Consider the following 16,921-nt stretch of genomic DNA (forward strand, 5'->3'; position numbering starts at 1 on the left):
AAATGAGACAAGAATTAGCGAAACACACCAACTCTCTCTCACTAGCTCTCTTCTTTACCGTCTCCTCCTGGCGAGGCGGCCGTCTGGCTGTTGCTGCACCGAGGAGCTGGACTGACTCGTGCCGGCCACAGCGCATCGAAGGACGGATAGATATGTTGCAGAGGTCCGCAGTTTGAAATGCAGTTTTGGGACGTTTTGGAGGTGGGAGGTCATGAAATCCACTACGTTGATTGCACCCGTTCTCGGCACACACAAATACCATTGTGAAAATAAACACTAAGGTGGAGGAAACTAAAAATAGAATGAAACCCCTCAGTTAGCTAATGCAACAAGTTGGGCTAGCTAACTACTCCTAACTATCTAATTAACCAGAAGGACAAACTGACAGACAGATAAACCGATTTATTGGTTTGCCGCTGCTAAGACACAAACGAGCATGAGTGCGCCTGCAGCTTGGAGGATGACGTATGACTTGCAGCTACTACTATAGTCATATGTCATATTCCCGTTTTTACCAACAACCTTCTTTTTTTTAAGTTTGAGCACAAAAGTAAGTTATTTGGCAAAGAGTGTGGCCAATCAACTTTAGTCAGGAAATGACTTGAATAAATATGAAATATCATAGAAATGCCAAAATACGCTGGAGGCGGGCTTTAAACTCTGGGTCAGTTACCATGGACACTGATTCTGTGACCCTAAACTGCTCGCTGGCAGATTTTCTTTAACAAACCCTGAGTTTCTCTCCGTCTCCTCCCTCTTACAGAGCCAGACACGCTGCTTTATTACCTCATTGATTCAGTCTGTATCAAAGTCAGTGAGTAGATGTTTACTGTCAGAATCTAAATTGGATAGGGTTGGTTGGATATTCGTTACTTAACTCAGGACTTTCCAAAGTTACCGCTTTTATGTGTTTTCAGTCATTTCTTTGAACTGTGCTTTTTGCCCTCACATTCAAATATTACACAACATCAAGTCAGCCTCCGCTCAGAATACAACCACACCATGTCCTTCTTTTTCATAACACTGTGACTCTGTGCACACAGACAGCTGTCAGTTTGTTATAGAGCGGTTCCATTAAAATGTTTATTGCACATAATGTGTAATCTCGGTTTAAATTGTAAAAGTCGGTATGAAGCGTAGACACGTAGGATCAATGAATAATGACCTCTATCACTCATGATGTGATCACACTGATGGAATATAATTCCTATAATATTGTAGATTATATGTTAATATTTCTGAGTGAGCAGGATGGTGGTGCAGCTGCAGAATGTAGTTAGAAAGTGAGTTTTTTAAATAGGCTGCGTAAAGTCTGGACGTGTTTTAACAGCATTTCAATGACTGATTTTACCTTTTCAAGTGCAAATCACCAAACACATTATTACTGGATCAGATTGTGAGCTCACAATCATGTCTTTGATCTAAACTTTTTTCAAATCTTCAACTATATTTTTCGTCTTCAGTTGCTCGCCCCTGTGTTTTGTCCCCATCAGATTAAAGCTGAACAACATGCATATTTAAAATGTAATGTAGGCTACAGCCTAATACACAGATTTTACCACTTTATCATCCATTAAGGAAATGTAAATGAATTATTGGATAATATAATAATATACTATAAACACTGAATAAAACTTTATTATTGTGTTAACTTATTGACATTTTTTTTTTTAAAGATAAATGTTCACAGTCTGCATATACATGCATTAATACCTCTACGTCCACTGGGTTAAAATTAAGGCTCTGCCTTTTGTATACCTGTTGCCATGGTGAATCGTGTTATCGGAGCTCTATTGATGATGGCTTTTTTCATTCACCACGCACAAGCTTAACTGAACTGAACTGAACTGAACAAACTGTGATCAGCTGTTCTGGAGGGGTTCATCACCTCAGAGTTCAGGGTTACACTCAGAGTTTGTTAAACGTGCTTTCTAAAACAGGCCTCTGAACTTGTAAGTACTTTGTTTCGCAAACCAGGACGTTTCGGATACACGTCATTGAAAAGGTGACACTGTATACCGACCCCGCGACAAACATCGTCATGTTTATGCAGTTAGTGCAGTTCAGTTGTGGGACAGACAACAATGGAAAAGTATAGATTTTCTTGAACATTTACATGTGGTGACTTTTAAATGTCAGTATCGTTGAATCGATAGAAGAGCTCCACGGCACAGTGGAATAATAAGATATAGCTATTTAGCATCTGGGTGTGCTTTCCTGCTACTCTGTGGAAAAAATCTTACATGATTTAGAAAGTACTACCTGAATATTATTGGGAAACTAATGTATTTCTCAGCACTGTGCACATAATTTACATGGACAACTGCATAATAAGACAGCAAAACACATCTGTTATTCTGAATCAGAATATAGCCTTGAAACGGTTATCTATGTTTTGCATTTCTTTCCCCCCGAGAGTAGCTGGAACTTGGATTTAGTATCACCTCTTGAGCAGTACTGAAAATATTTGAAGAACAGTGGCAACAAAAGCAGAACCTGTGACAATAGCTAGACCTTGAGTTACGGGTCAGTAGGTCTTTCCCACTATAGAAACTGAAGTGTTTTCATGACAATGGTGAGTGATTCTCCAAATAAGTCAACACAATGAGGGAAAATTGAGTTTAAAAATGATTCTTAAGTCCCTGTTCATAAAAAAGTAAAGAAGCAGATGCCATTCGCTCACATTCTTTGTTAATGCGAGACGAGAACAAGGTCAGGTGCAAGGAGAAAAGGGAAGAAGTTGTAGTTAAGGGTTTTGATGAAAGAGAAAAGTCCTCGTGCTTTGCAACTCTACGGTACAATCTTGACCTGAGGGTGAAGGTTATTTCATCGGGGAGCCACGCTGGTGTAGAACTGGGACCCCGTGACTGATAGCAAGGTTGCAGAAGTGGGAAAGCTAATCATTGTCAAACAGCCGAGCACATATAGCACAATGTAAGCAGAAGAATTCACTTTCTGTGCAGAACAAGATGGAATAAGAGGACAGAGTAAAGGAGATTTCATATTGTCAACAGAAGGACAAAACTGAAGGATAGTCCAATAAATCCTTGTGCAAAAAAATATATAAAAGATGCATTTAAAGGTTTAGAATGTTTATTTTGTTGTCCGGTGATGGAGACGTGACAATCACATGATACTCAATGACCCCCAGAGGAGAAAATAGTGGCTTTTGTGCCCTGCAACCCTCAGTCAGCTGCAAAACATTGAACAAGTTACCCTATTGTATGTTATAGAGGCTTACACTGAGGCCCCCTGGCTGAATTATGCTCACTCTAATGTCAACCCTCCGCCCCTTCCCTCTAGTAGATACTAAAGTCATTGGGGTATTTCCCAGCCGTCCTCCCTACTCAAATGCACCATATTTCACCAGCCTACTTAATCCACTTGTTTTTGTCAACACCATTTAATGGACTAATCTGACTTCTTCAGAACAATCGAGGTAAACGGTGGACCGTGCCAAGAATCATAATCCGTGTTTACTGTATAAACACGGTGGAGGAATGCTGCCGGCAGCTTGTTGAGAACGGACGGTGTGTTGATAAATAAGGTAGCGTGAGTTCGCCTTATAAGGCTCCATAAACATAATAGTTTATTCCTACATGATTTACATGTGTTTGGACACACCAGCCACCACTTCACCTCTGAGGTGTAAAGGCTACCAAAACTGTCGATTTAGCTTAGCTTCTTATCAAGCGCACACATAACATACGGTAGATGCCAAATAAAACTAAAGGAGGGACATAATGACTGCTGTGGGACGAATAAAGATGGGGGGAAAACAATGAGAAGAAACCATGTAATGACTAAAGTGTAGTTTGGCAGAAAGGCAGAGCAGCTGTGCAAACCCATTTTTCAGGTGTGCGGGGGCAGCTCGGTCCGCTCTGCCCTCCTTAGCAGAAACTGCCGGTCGTGTCCAGCTGCCACTGTGGCGGTCTGTGCCCCTATCTGTGAGTTATTAGACTCCAGCCTCATTATATAAACAATTTGCTGAACTATTTTAGGAGGCTATATCGCCTGTGCCTGCGTAAGTCTCATTTTCTCAATTTTCTCAACCCACTGGTGCACAAACAAAATATGGTAATGGCCTACATCCCGATAGCCCCAAATGAAATGCAGTTAATCGTCAAAACTGAAAGGAAATGTGTCATGATTGATGTGAAATGTGTCATGATTGATGGGTCCGTAGTTTAACTGCAATAACGGCCTCCTCTCAAGTGTAATTTCCAAAATCCACAGGCATTCGTTATTGACATTCACGGCTCCATATGGAAAACACTTTCATATCACGTTATTGCAGCCCCCAAACCTCTTTCCCACTTTGTCTCCAGACATTGTTTGGCTCTTTATAAAACATAATCGTGTCAACAGTCTCTGGAGATGAGACACCAGACCTTTTGATAAGTGCTCTCCCACAAGGTAAATTTGGCAGGCGGGTTGGGAGCAAACATGCAAACAAACCAGCAGACAGTCATTTTCCACTGTCTGTTAACATGCATTTTAATGAGGTTGATGGATTAATGCCTCACTTCAGTAATAAGCCACTCGGAGAGCACCGGTTAAGCCTGTTCTGCTCTATCAGCGCCAAGCTTATCGCATCAGTAATGGTCACTCACAACTCCTGTTTCCACATCCTTTTCTCCATCTGAATGTCTTTGTCGTAAATGGCCCTTTTTTTCTGCAGTGGAAAGCAGTTAAGCCCCACAGAAACAACGTAGTCGTGAGATTAAATGGTCAAAAACAGAAGCTCTCAAGTGTTGTTGCTGATTGCCAGATAATGATTGAGCTGCAGGGGAAGACATTTAGCCGAACTACAATGGACTTAATGTGTTTGAGTGAGGTGAGTGTGTGCGTTTGCATATGTTTGACACAGTCGAGCTGTTTTTAATGTGAGGTGACCTCTGGCCCTGTATGTGTATATCTCTGCATTTATGCATATTAACAAGGTTTGGTTTTCTGATCTTGGAACAAATCTCTGACCAGTGAGGACAGCAGTTAGGCTGCTCGGTCTAGTGCTTTCGCTTGTGGGAGGTTGTTGAAAATGTCTAAATGGCAAAAATGTTCTATGTATTCTTAGATCTCTTTTGTCAAAGTAGTTTACAAGTGTAGAAATCAGTTGGCCTTGAAGTTTTAAGAAGTAATCATACACTGTTCAGCCTTGTGTGCTGTGCATTGTTGTACATCATCAATACGTGATGTACACAGGGCTCGACAGTAATGGTTGCCAGGTTGCCATTGGCAACAATTTTGAGAAATTGGCAACCAATGTTGGCCTTGGGTTGCCATCGGCAGCAATCAATTTCGAACATATAAAAAATAGGGACAGCAAACAGCAAAACATGCTCCCGAAATAAAGATTTTTTATGTATTTGTTGCATTAGTGATATTTAACTATTGCTGTTAAAGTCAGAACCTGACATTGCTGCATGTGCGTTGGTGCGTTTCCTCGCGTACACACACATCTCTCTTAGAGACAATGGTGAAGCAAATTAAGTTGTTTGACTGTGGGGTGAAAAGTTCAATTACCCCATCAACATCACAAACGTGCAAATTGATTCAACTAACAAAGAACCAGATGAACCTGAACGAAAAAGTCTCGGGAGGTGAAGTGTCCCGGCATCTTTGAGCTGGAAGGAAAATTTGACTGCGAAGCATGTACAACACCTCGACAAGTGACACATCAAGCTCACTCATACGTATAACTGCATAGTATCTTAATTATTCATAATATAAGGTGACTAAAGTTGGCAACCATATTTATATCATATTATACCCAAATGTCCCCATCAGATAGTGATTTCCTACATTACCCAGCATTACTTTTGACAACCTCGACTTTGTGAGCTTGCCACACTTTTCAAATCACTATATTTAGAAGCAAACATGGCATTTAGCACAAAAAGTCAAATTAGTAAGTTTTAAATTAAAAACCCAGCATGTGTTGTGGCTGCAATACAATCTGTTGATGCTGCTGCCGTTGGACATATTGGGGTCGGTGTCGTCTCCAGTGTATTGCATAATGTCATTTCTAACAGAATGATGAATTGAAAGAAATGAAGTTGTTTCTCTTTGATTTTAATTTTCTGACACCATAAGCTGATATTTATCTTTTCTTTTCTTTTTTTTTCTCTATCAAACTTTTTTTTGATTTTGTTGCTGCCCTGGAAAACTGACATTATGTTGTCTATGGGATATCATGCAGGGCTCGAAATTAACTTTTTTCCTCAGTGTCCTGCAACTGTCCCAAATTCTACTTTCAACTGTCCCAAATTCTAATTTCAACTGTCCCAAATTCTACTTTCAACTGTCCCAAATTCTACTTTCAACTGTCCCAGACTGAACAACCAATGTCCCAAATTTAAGTTCTTTACGACCCTGTTTCTGATTGGTATACAGCGATGGAAATTTACATACGCACACTTTGAACATATTTCAGAGAAATATTTTAATAGTAGGCTATCAATAATCTTTCCATTTTATTCTAAATTGTGAAGCTTAATTTCAGGTGCTGATATATATATATATATATATATATATATATATATATATATCACATCAAAAATATAGGCCCAGAAATACATATAGATGCATCACCAATAGCTGCTTTAAACTGATAAATCATCTTCGAAAACATTGTCTGACCAGATGAATCGACCATCAGTGCTTTGTGTTAAAGTATCTCTTTCTTTTCACTGGTGTTAGCGTTATTTAGAGTTGCTTAATGGACTGTGCCACCCTCCTCGTCTTTGATCAGTGTTCCACCTTCCAGGCTCTTATCTGGACTAACACACTGGACCCACTACTACCTGCTCTTATTCTTCTCTTCTTCAGAGAACGGACCGTTCAGCTAATGCGTTTGTGTGTCAGCGTTTATCCTCTTTTTATATCCTACATTTTCTCTCTGGTCTTGTTCTTTAATGGTTTTACTCACTCAGTCACTCACACACAGACTTGCGGTGGTTGTGGTGGTGGTTCCACCTCGGAGCTGAATATCACAGTAAAGTGTGTCTTCCCTCTTGGTTATTGCCTCCCATTGTCTACTGGCTTTGTGTGCAGGGGCTCTTTGTGTCAGCCCGGCTGGAATCGGCCTGTTTACTGTGATTAAATGGGAACAGAGGAGGTTGGGGGAGTGAACCGTGACTCTTTCTAGAGTGAAGGAATGCAGTACACACTGCAGCACCTTTATAGCGCTACATCAACCTTTGCCTGGAGACAAAGCACCCCAGTCTGTTGACAAAATAATATTTGTCTCCTTTTTTATATGTTTATGCTGCCCATAATTATGTTTAACTCACATCTAAAATCTGTGTGCTGTGGTAATTCTGTTTATGACTCTCAGTCCGACTGCATTTCCCCATTTTCTCTTTAATGAAATCATTAATTAACAATTCAGAGCATATGGAGCTGTTAACACCACCTGAGTACCTCATAGAAGTTTGATCGGTCGGCTGCTGAACACTGTATTTAACTCTGAATGTAAAAATGTTTCTTTGGACTCATATTTTCCTTAGTCTTGATTACAAACACCTCAACGCATTCTCTGTCATCAATTAATTGGCTAATTGTTTCAGCACTAGTCTAGATTTACACCATCACGTTGTCTTCCCTTTGAAACTGCTCAGCTGTGATGTGGAGTGCTTTTCTTTGCTCGGACAACGTATTCTTTAAAGTAAAGCGTGCCCTATTAATGACCTTGATTATACAGTGGTAATAACTGGACTGAGCACAGAGGATTATGGGTCATGTATCAGGTTTCCCATGTAAGTCAGTGTGGTGGTACCAGGAGTTGGTGAGGGTTATTGGGAATAAAAATGGAAATAGGCTTCTCTAATTATGAGCACACTTTTTACTGGCTAATGCAGCCCATTAGTTTCGCTTGGCACCGCAAAATGCAGAGAAAAATGATTTGCAGCCGTGAGGGAGGGGAGAGATTTGTTAACCTCATAGCACCTGAGAAAAAGTTTCCTACAGAGAGAAAAGGGCAATCAAAATGTAAAGTTTTGAGGCTTGCTGTAACTTGAGTCAATTAAATTGATGCTTCTCAGATCTGTGATGCTGCTTTTGGTCAGTCGATGCTGTGAGACGCTGTGGTTAACACTGCTGTATAGTAAATTCATAAATAATGGATTTACGTTATGCATCTATTCATTTATTTATTACATATTTCGTTCGATCCAGGCATATAAATTGGCCCAACTTCGCTGTGTGCAGTAACTAGTGTGAAGGTCGGATGTCTTCATGTTTCTGGGTCTCCATCTTTATTGCATCATGAGCCGAGTATCCAAACTGAATACAGCCGTGTGACAAGATGGTTTTATTTTACCTTTTTTTAAATTCATGCTGTTATGCATTTCTTTGGTTGTGCAGTGTATTTTCTGCAGTTTTGTACTGATTGGTATTCTGTACTCAATTATTCTGTATTTTTGACATTGACATAAAGGTTTAATTGGTAGAGAACTTGCACAACCAGAGTCATTTCATTAAGGCTGCAACCAACAATTATTTTCATTGTTAATTAATCTGTTGATTATTTTCTTGATCAATTGATTAGTTGTTTGGTCTATAAAATGTCAGAAAGTGGTGAAAAATGTCGATCAGTGTTTCCCAAAGCCCAAGATGACATCCTCAAATGTCTTGTCTTGTCCACAACTCAAAGATATTCAGTTTACTGTCATAGAGGAGTAAAGAAACCAGAAAATATTCACATTTAAGAAGCTGGAATCAGAGAATTTTGACATTTGTTTTCTTAAAAAATTACTCAAATCGATTAATTGATTATCAAAATAAATTTTGTTGGTGATTAATTCAATAGTTGACAACTAATTGATTTATTGTTGCAGCTCTACATTTCATACTTATTAAAGCTTTTATCAGAAGTAGAGGTATTATCAGATTACAGATGTGATAACTGATCATATACTCTTCCTCTTTGTCTTTTCAGGTATTTGGTGATTATTATCACTTTCGACATCGTACAGTGGTGAAGAGGTCGCTGTCAGGTCACAGGGGGACACAAGTTCGTCTTCAAAGCGATCCCAAGGTGAGAAGTCTATTTCAGGGGTTGTGTGTCTGTGGACTGTGTACTCATGGATGTGGAAGAGGTTTATTGATGTTTTGGAGTATGTTGTGGGGAGGAAGTGTGGGTGCAGTTGCTCTATTTGTAGGATAACAAGGTCAGAGCTCTTTCCTTGCAATTTGGGAGGTATACTCTACTGAATCAGGTGTTTGGCTTGTATTTATTCAGCATTTGACCCAGTAAACACGTAGATCGTCCTCTCTCTGGGCTCAGAATGAGTTTGACAAATTATAAAGCTTACTTTGATCTTTAATGTCGGATGGCGATGTGTCTGGCCTCTCTGGCCGCTCCATCATCCTCAAGGTGATTACCTTATTAACGTTATGATTGCCTTACAGCATTGGGTTTAAATCTGAAATACTGCCAAAAAGGTGCTTTTGCTTTTCGCCTTGACACCAAATCCTCCACCATCGTCTTGTCTGTCAACTCTCTCTCGTCTCGTGTGTGTGAAATCTGACTCCTGCTACTCTGAGCTGAGACTCCATACAGAGCAGACACTTTCACGTTCAGTTTGTAGCATCCGTCGTCCGACAATGTTTTGATAACACGGCGCTGATATGTGAAAAGGAACTAAATGGGTTTTATTTCTATAAAAAAAGCAAAAGTGGGGGCGGTGGGCAAGCAATGTAATCAGTGTATGCCTGAACACCGTGTAACTCCGGTAACACAGACTACCGTGGCAAGTCATTGTTTGATTTCAGCGTATTCATGTGAGCTGTATCCTGTATATGCAGTAAGATGCTTGAGCTCACTGGGTAAGGCAGTGATTGTTTAGCCACATTTTGGCTTTTCTTTGGACAAAAATATGATTGTTCAGAACATCCTGGACATTTCCGTGGATATTGGAGAGATTACTTATACTGATTTTAGAAATATCTATATTCAAAACATTATTTCCATAATTAAAATGCAAGGTCACATTATTGTGCCGAAGGTTTTTGTGCATCATAGACTTTTCATATAACCCTAAATGTACTACTGTGAGATCATATATGATCTTACCTAAACATCTTCTGATTAACTCATGATATTAATATAACCATCACCCATTACTATTACACAGTATCAAGGTCAATCTTCTTTATTAGAAAATTAGACGTGATTCATTCATCATTTAAAATCAAAATCACTTTGTCTTTCACTCTTTAATTTGATTGATGATTTGAGGCTAATTATTCAGTCAGTCCACTAAATGGTCAGTTACAGTGATTGTGTGTGTGTGTAGGATGAGAAGCACAGTAGAAACAAAGAGGAGTACAATCAGCTAACAGCCACGGAGCAAAGAACCAAACCCTTCGCCCTCATTTGTCACCTTCTTTTTTTAATGGCTGTCTGAGACGAGCTGCGGCGTTTTCCTTTCACCTGAGTGTTCGGAGGTGAGCCGGTGCTCCCCTGATACGTACTGTACACTCTTCTGTGAAACCACTTCCTCCTCCTTGACTGAACTAGATTGAAATTTCATGTTTCTGTATTTTCTCGCCGTTTTGCAGGAGTTTGAGGTTAGTTTGAAAATGAGTCTGTGTCCTACCCCACTGGGAAGGACAAAGGGAGGAGTGTGAAATTAACATTCTTAGCTGTGGGAATACTACAGTGTGTGTGTGTGTGTGTGTGTGTGTGTGTGTGAGTGTGTGTGTGTGCAGCTGAGAAAGAAGATATATGAGTACTTTTTAAAGAATCTTCAGCCTCTAACCCCTTTGAAAGTACTTTTCTAAAATTGACGACAAAATATAAAAATGTAAAAGTGAAAGCGAAACTTAAAAGCAACACGTTCTAACACGTTAAACTGAATGGAACGTTACGTTTTGAACAATAAACAAAATGGCTTCTTTAGGTTTAGGCAACAAAAACACTTACTTGGATAATGGCAAAAGCATCATGTGTTGGCTTAAAATAACAAACAAAAGTGAAAGTGAAACTTAACGCTTGTGGACACAAAGACGACTACACGTTGTTAGTTTTACATGGGGTTTCAGGCTGTCTAAACTACAACGCCTGACTTCTGCTTCTGCTCCTGTCATAATTACTATGGTCACTAGAAGTTGCTGTTGTCTTCTTTTATACCTTCTTTTGGTGATTTACCATGTGAATAGATGATAAAGCCTACTATTGGGTGTAGTAGGCCCCTACTGACCCACATGTATGGTGCTTATAGCGACAGATAACGCCTATTTAATAGCCTGATAACAGTGCGATCGGCTGACAGCGGAGTGTTAGTCTATTGTTGTTATGACAGGAGGGTTTGGTTACAGACAGCCGCTCTGCATCCTCAGTAAACTCAAAAGTTTACATGTAAGTTTCAATTGACAGCGGCACTTCAAAGCAGCTGTGTAGTTGTTAAATGTCGCTGAAACAAAGACAAAACAGTCACTTTTAAAAAAACAAAAAACCCAGAGCAGTCTTACTTGCATCGCTCGCTGGCACTCGCTGTCAGTGTGAAAAATATTAATTGGAACTGCTGGCTGCTATTTATTTGTTTGTGCTCCTCCGTGGTTCACTGGCTGACAACGCTGTGCATCAGGAGAACGTTAAAGTGTTTTAACAGAGTGCAGCGGGGCGCTTTTGACAGCTGGCAAACCCAGTGCACAATGGGTTACAATGAACAATGAATCTGAAATGGCCCTGGCTTTATATAGCCAATAGTGATCAATCGAATCCGATGCTGATCCAGCAGTCTGGCTCAGGCTCCTCGACTCGTTGACTCATCGTTGGCTTCTTTGTTTCCTCGCTGATCCCGGTTCATTCTTGTGTTATATTTTCTGCTAATGACGAAGTCTTCTAGAAACTGTGAGAAAATGTTTCACACTGTTCCCCATTTCTCTGCCTTCTCATAAGACTGTGTCCTCTTCTCTCTGCCTCTGTAATGTCTGAAAATCACATGAACATATTTATATCTAAATTGTGTCCTCATTTCAGTAAGTAGAGACAATTAGAGTGATTTAGATAAATCTCCATATAAATAATTACAAGAGCAACTGCAGAAATGAATCTACTGCCATAAGGTATCACTGTCCATGCTGCCGTGCTGTGCAGCTACGCAGTATACAGGTGCACACTGGGAATAGCACTTGTGCTGGGTTTGTTTGCGTCCGTGTTAGAAACGGTCCACCTCCCTCTTTGGGATTTCCTTGAACAGTGCGGCTCCATTTCCTGTTGTTGAATTCCTTTTTTCCCACAGCACCTCAGTGAAAGTGGAGCGTTACAGTTCCAGGTCCTCCCGTTCTGTGGCAGGAGGGGCCCGGTCACTTTGTCAGTACCCACAGGGATTTACAAGATTTTGTGTATTCTATTTGTTTATTCAATCGAGGGAGCTTTTCAAATGCTGCAATAGCTTGCAATTTTGACCAAACCCTCTCAATTTTTATGTATTGACTCCCTTGAATCTAAACAGCGATGCATTTCTGTAACTGTGCTGGAGTTAATCGTCTGATCAAAGCATTTATTAACCAGCAGATCGTTGCAAATTCACATTTGCATCAGCTGCATAGTTTTTCTGAAAAGGGGAAACATATTTTTAATGGGAGGAATTTTGAATTCTAGAGAGGCCGTCCCCGCAGCTTTTAAACTGGCCGAGATGAAGCGTGAACAAAAGGCTCAGTAAAGTCTCTTTGAAGAGTGTCTAATTACTGACAAAAACACCTGGATTTGTGCCAGATCTCCTACCGTAGACGGACTAACAGAGGCCTATTAACACGGTCTATTGAAGACTTAAAGCTCTGGTCTATCTGCTGCCTCCATGCCTTCTACTGTTTTATTCTGTTGTTGCTTTGTTGTTGTTGTGTTTGCTTTGCTTCACTGTTTTTGTTTGGTTAGTTGAAAGGAAGAGAATGAGTAAGACAGACGTAACAAAGCAATGAGTGCCTCAGAAACGTTCATCACCATTTGCTTTTACTGCCAGTTTATTTACTATAGCAAGAATAGTAGCAGTTGTAAAATGAATATGAATGACCACTGATCTGTGCTATAATTGCTGTTGTGTTCCTTTTATTGTAATGATGCTTTGTTTGATGTGTCCGTTTGGCCTCAGAGGGAGGATGCCATGTTTGTATAATAAAGAAGGACAAAGAGGTGGGTGGGACAAAATGAGTGGGGTGGGGAATCGGTTTGTTGGACAGATATGATTCTGCACCTAAACATGAACCGAGCAGCAGTCTGTCTGTGAACATTTGTTCTGCGTCGGATCTGTCGGGACGCATGAGATAGACACCGCTCTCCAGTTTCAAAGCCCATTTATAATGAAAAGTGCTGTTTGTCAACTTCTAGGCTCTGTGCTCTGTCACAGACTATGGTTAACGGTTTTTCAAAAGACTCTTCAAATGAAAACTGCGAAATAGAAAATGGAAATGTTTGTTGTTACACGCCTGCCAAGAGTAGGAAAACTGTTCTTCATGAATTATGAGTTTGGAGCTGAAACATACAACTTGTGTAGTTTACTGTGAATATGGAGAGGGAGCAGAGCAGTTTGTTGGAAATGAGGACTTTGATCTCACGTTCAGTTTAAAGGAGCAGTATGTAGGATCTGGGGGTATCTAGTGGTGAGGTTGCAGATTGCAACCAACTGAAGCCTCTTCTGTGTGCCAAGCGTGGCCAAGGCAAAAACGCAAATGGCCCTCTCTGGAGACATTTGGAGCAAAGCCGGTGTGTAGAGTGTGTGTACGTAGGAAATGAGTGGTGAAGCAAGAGAGAGAGAGCGGCGGCGACGGGAACGAGTAACGTTATCAACTCCGGCCAAAGCAGGAAAAGTATACAGTGTTTGGTTTGTCCATTCTGGGCTACTGTAGAAACATGGCGGCGCAACACGGCGTACTCCGTGGAGAGGACCCGCTCCCTATGTAGATATAAACGGCTCATTCTAAGCTAACGAAAACACAATGATTATTATTTTCAGGTGATTCTACACTAAAGAAAACATACTTTTCAATACTGTATTCCATCTCTGCCAATAGATCCCCCTAAATGTTACGCACTGGTCCTTTAATATTCAATTTGATTCATTTTACAGAATAGCCACCGTCATCCTATATTAAGAATGTTTGGTCAGTAATGTAAGGGTGCTATCAGTGAGATGTATTCCTGTAACTCTATCAGTGCTTAATGGTTCATTTTAAGCAGTTTGCGCACTGAAATTACGCATATCTTCTCACAAATGGAACAGGAAGTACTAAAATGAAGGTAATTACTGTACTAGTATGCAGCTTTCAGGAAGTTTTTTTTCCCCACAGAGTTTTGTGATTCAGCATTCCCAGTGTGTGTTTGTGAACACACCCAAGCCACTAATCTGTGCCATCATTTCCTCATGACTGGGACTCAAGGAAAGTCACGTCTTTGCTGTGTTTTGATGGACATTTCCAAGCACTGTATGTGACATTAAGACGACTGGCGGCACAAATTACCGGCAAATACCTGGTGTCACTGAGGTGTCTGCAGCTAAAAGGAGCTACTGTACTGAAGCTAATTTGCATGTTTGCTGGAAGTATGTGAGCTATGATTGAGCAGTCATGTTATTACCTTGTTTTCAGCAGTGTGTTAAAGCCTGACCCTGTGGGTGAAGAGATTTCCATTTTGAGCAACAAATGCATCTTTAATATTGATTACTGAGCTGCAGTTCAGATAAAGATTTACAGTGTTACATTTGTGGCTGCTGTAACTGTTTCCATCACCAAATAAGAATTTATTTTTTATCTCATAACAAGACCTTTAACAGACAAATTTAGTGTCTGGATTGAATTTTAAGCATGTAGTCGAATCAATAAATTTTACATGGCGTAATCTGTCTGTGAGGACCGTCGTACCAGTCTGTCTTGTTCGACCGAGCAGCATTCTGTACATTTCTTACACAGCTCAAATGTGAATAGAAGCGGTTATGTTTTCAGGAAAGGCAAGCACAAGAATACAAAGTTACTACGTATGATGGTCATGTGCATATGCATCGAAATAAGGGAATTAAAAGCTCCAAAATGCTCCGCAGTAATAATAAGATGGTTTAAGGAGATGATTTGATGCAATGAGGGCGGCAGTAGCTCAATCTGTGGGGTTGCGGTTCAAGTCCCCGTACGAGCAGAGTATGGAGTGCGGATTGTTAGCTGGAGAGATGCCAGTTTGCCTCTGGGACGCTGCCGAGGTGCCCAAAAACTGCTCCAGGGGCGCCGTAATATGGCTGACCCTGTGCTGTGATGCCACCGAAAATGCATGTGTATGGTATGGTATCTAGGAGGGATATGTGAAAAGATACATTTCAACTGCCCTGTGTAAAATTGCTTTGTGTTGATTGACAAATTAAGCTGCTGCTTCTTCTTCTTTTTCTTCTTCTTTTTTTTCAATGCAAGCTTCACACGTTGCAGCAAAAAGTCCGTTGCCGTGCACATTAAACATGACTTCCTGTGTTGCTTCAGATAACCGATATTGCGTAAACATTGCACCTTTTTTCTTAAGAATCCAGGCATGTTTATCGCAGTCAGCATGGACATTTACCACAACCTACCCTTACACATGTATGTGAGAAAATAACAGGTTTCATACCGGATTTAATGGGAGATTCAAAAGCAGAGGAGGAAATGGAAGCTTTATGACGCAAGAGAAAATAGCTTCTTTCTATCTGACTGAATAACACAAGGACAAGTATAACGACATTGAATTAGTTCAACGCATACAGCGGTATCTTCGTCACTCTGTCGACTTTTCAGTCAATACTGCCATTTGCTTTAAAACAGAAAGCCAATATTAAAGCCTGACAGAGAGGAGCACGTCGACGCCTGTCTTTCTGTCTCAAACTAATTAGATGTAGTAATAATGTCAGAGCTGTGTGAAACTCTGGGGATCTGAGTCTCTCCTTCTAAAAATGTGATATGGATAAGATGCATAGTGACTGATTCAGTGAAGATGAGATTGTGTGCGATGTGATGGCATTCATTTTGGTTTTGATACAATTTGTTTCAGTGCTACGAGAAGCAATACTCAATTTATTTATTTCATCCTCTGCCTAGGACCTGCCGCAGTTAAGAAACAGAAATGTCAATTTTGGCATTATAATGAGAATAGCAAAAATGTACAATATGCACACAAGAGCTTCATAACAGCTTATTTTTCTGCAACATGAGGTACCACCTTGATTTATCTTCTCATTGTGTGTCTGCAAGATAATTTACCAGAATAAAATGCAGAAGTAGGACACAGGCATTTATGTTTTGCATGTGGTAGATAAGATGTCCTCTTCCAAAAGCAAAAGTCCTCAGGCTGACAACGCCAGCACAAAGAAAAAGTTAATAGTGCCAGTTTCCTTTTTCTTTCTTTTTTCAGACAATGTTTATTCTGGACATATACCGTACGGATTCCCAATGGCGTGAAAACGGTTGGCTGCTTTGTTTGGTTTATCTCCCATTTCCCACGTTTGGCGACATATCTTTCTATTCGTCAGCTCTTTGACTTAATGTGTCTGGGCCCGTAAGTGTGTCGCTCCCTATGTGCGCATGTTTAATCTGAAAACGCTGTCACCCAGTTTTGGTGTGTAAACTGGCTCAGCTGCCCCTCACAGGGCTGACCTCATCTTCCCAGTAAGAACCAGATGAATCCTGGTGGAAACGTCTCCTCCACTTAGCGAGCTTCTCACCAGTTATTAAGGGAGCGAACACAAACATGAGCCCACACACAAACCTCTCAGTTCCTTGAAGTGAAATTATCCCATTATGGTAGCGTTGAATTGGCATCGCTTCAGTGTAGCAGCTAATGTGACCTTCATTACTTCTTTCCTTTTTTACTCTTGTGTCTCTAGTGATCTGCAGAGGCGGAGAGGGGGGGAGAGAGAGAGAGGTGCGCTGTGATTTGGTTGTCCTTCACATCAGGTGCTCCGTCCTT

At 40.5% G+C, this 16,921-nt stretch overlaps 1 protein-coding gene across 3 annotated transcripts in view; it reads left to right on the forward strand.

Annotated features, from left to right (window-relative positions):
• The window catches only part of furina (furin (paired basic amino acid cleaving enzyme) a), a 100,774-nt gene that overhangs the window by 42,680 nt on the left and 41,173 nt on the right, over nucleotides 1–16,921 (forward strand). For all 3 annotated transcript variants that reach the window (XM_037755091.1, XM_037755100.1, XM_037755110.1), the window contains exon 3: nucleotides 8,939–9,037. In XM_037755091.1, the coding sequence (XP_037611019.1) occupies nucleotides 8,939–9,037 (99 nt within the window). The remainder of the gene's footprint in view (nucleotides 1–8,938; nucleotides 9,038–16,921) is intronic.

The sequence above is a fragment of the Sebastes umbrosus genome, chromosome 2, assembly GCF_015220745.1.
Source record: "Sebastes umbrosus isolate fSebUmb1 chromosome 2, fSebUmb1.pri, whole genome shotgun sequence".
Classification (NCBI taxonomy): Eukaryota; Metazoa; Chordata; class Actinopteri; order Perciformes; family Sebastidae; genus Sebastes; species Sebastes umbrosus.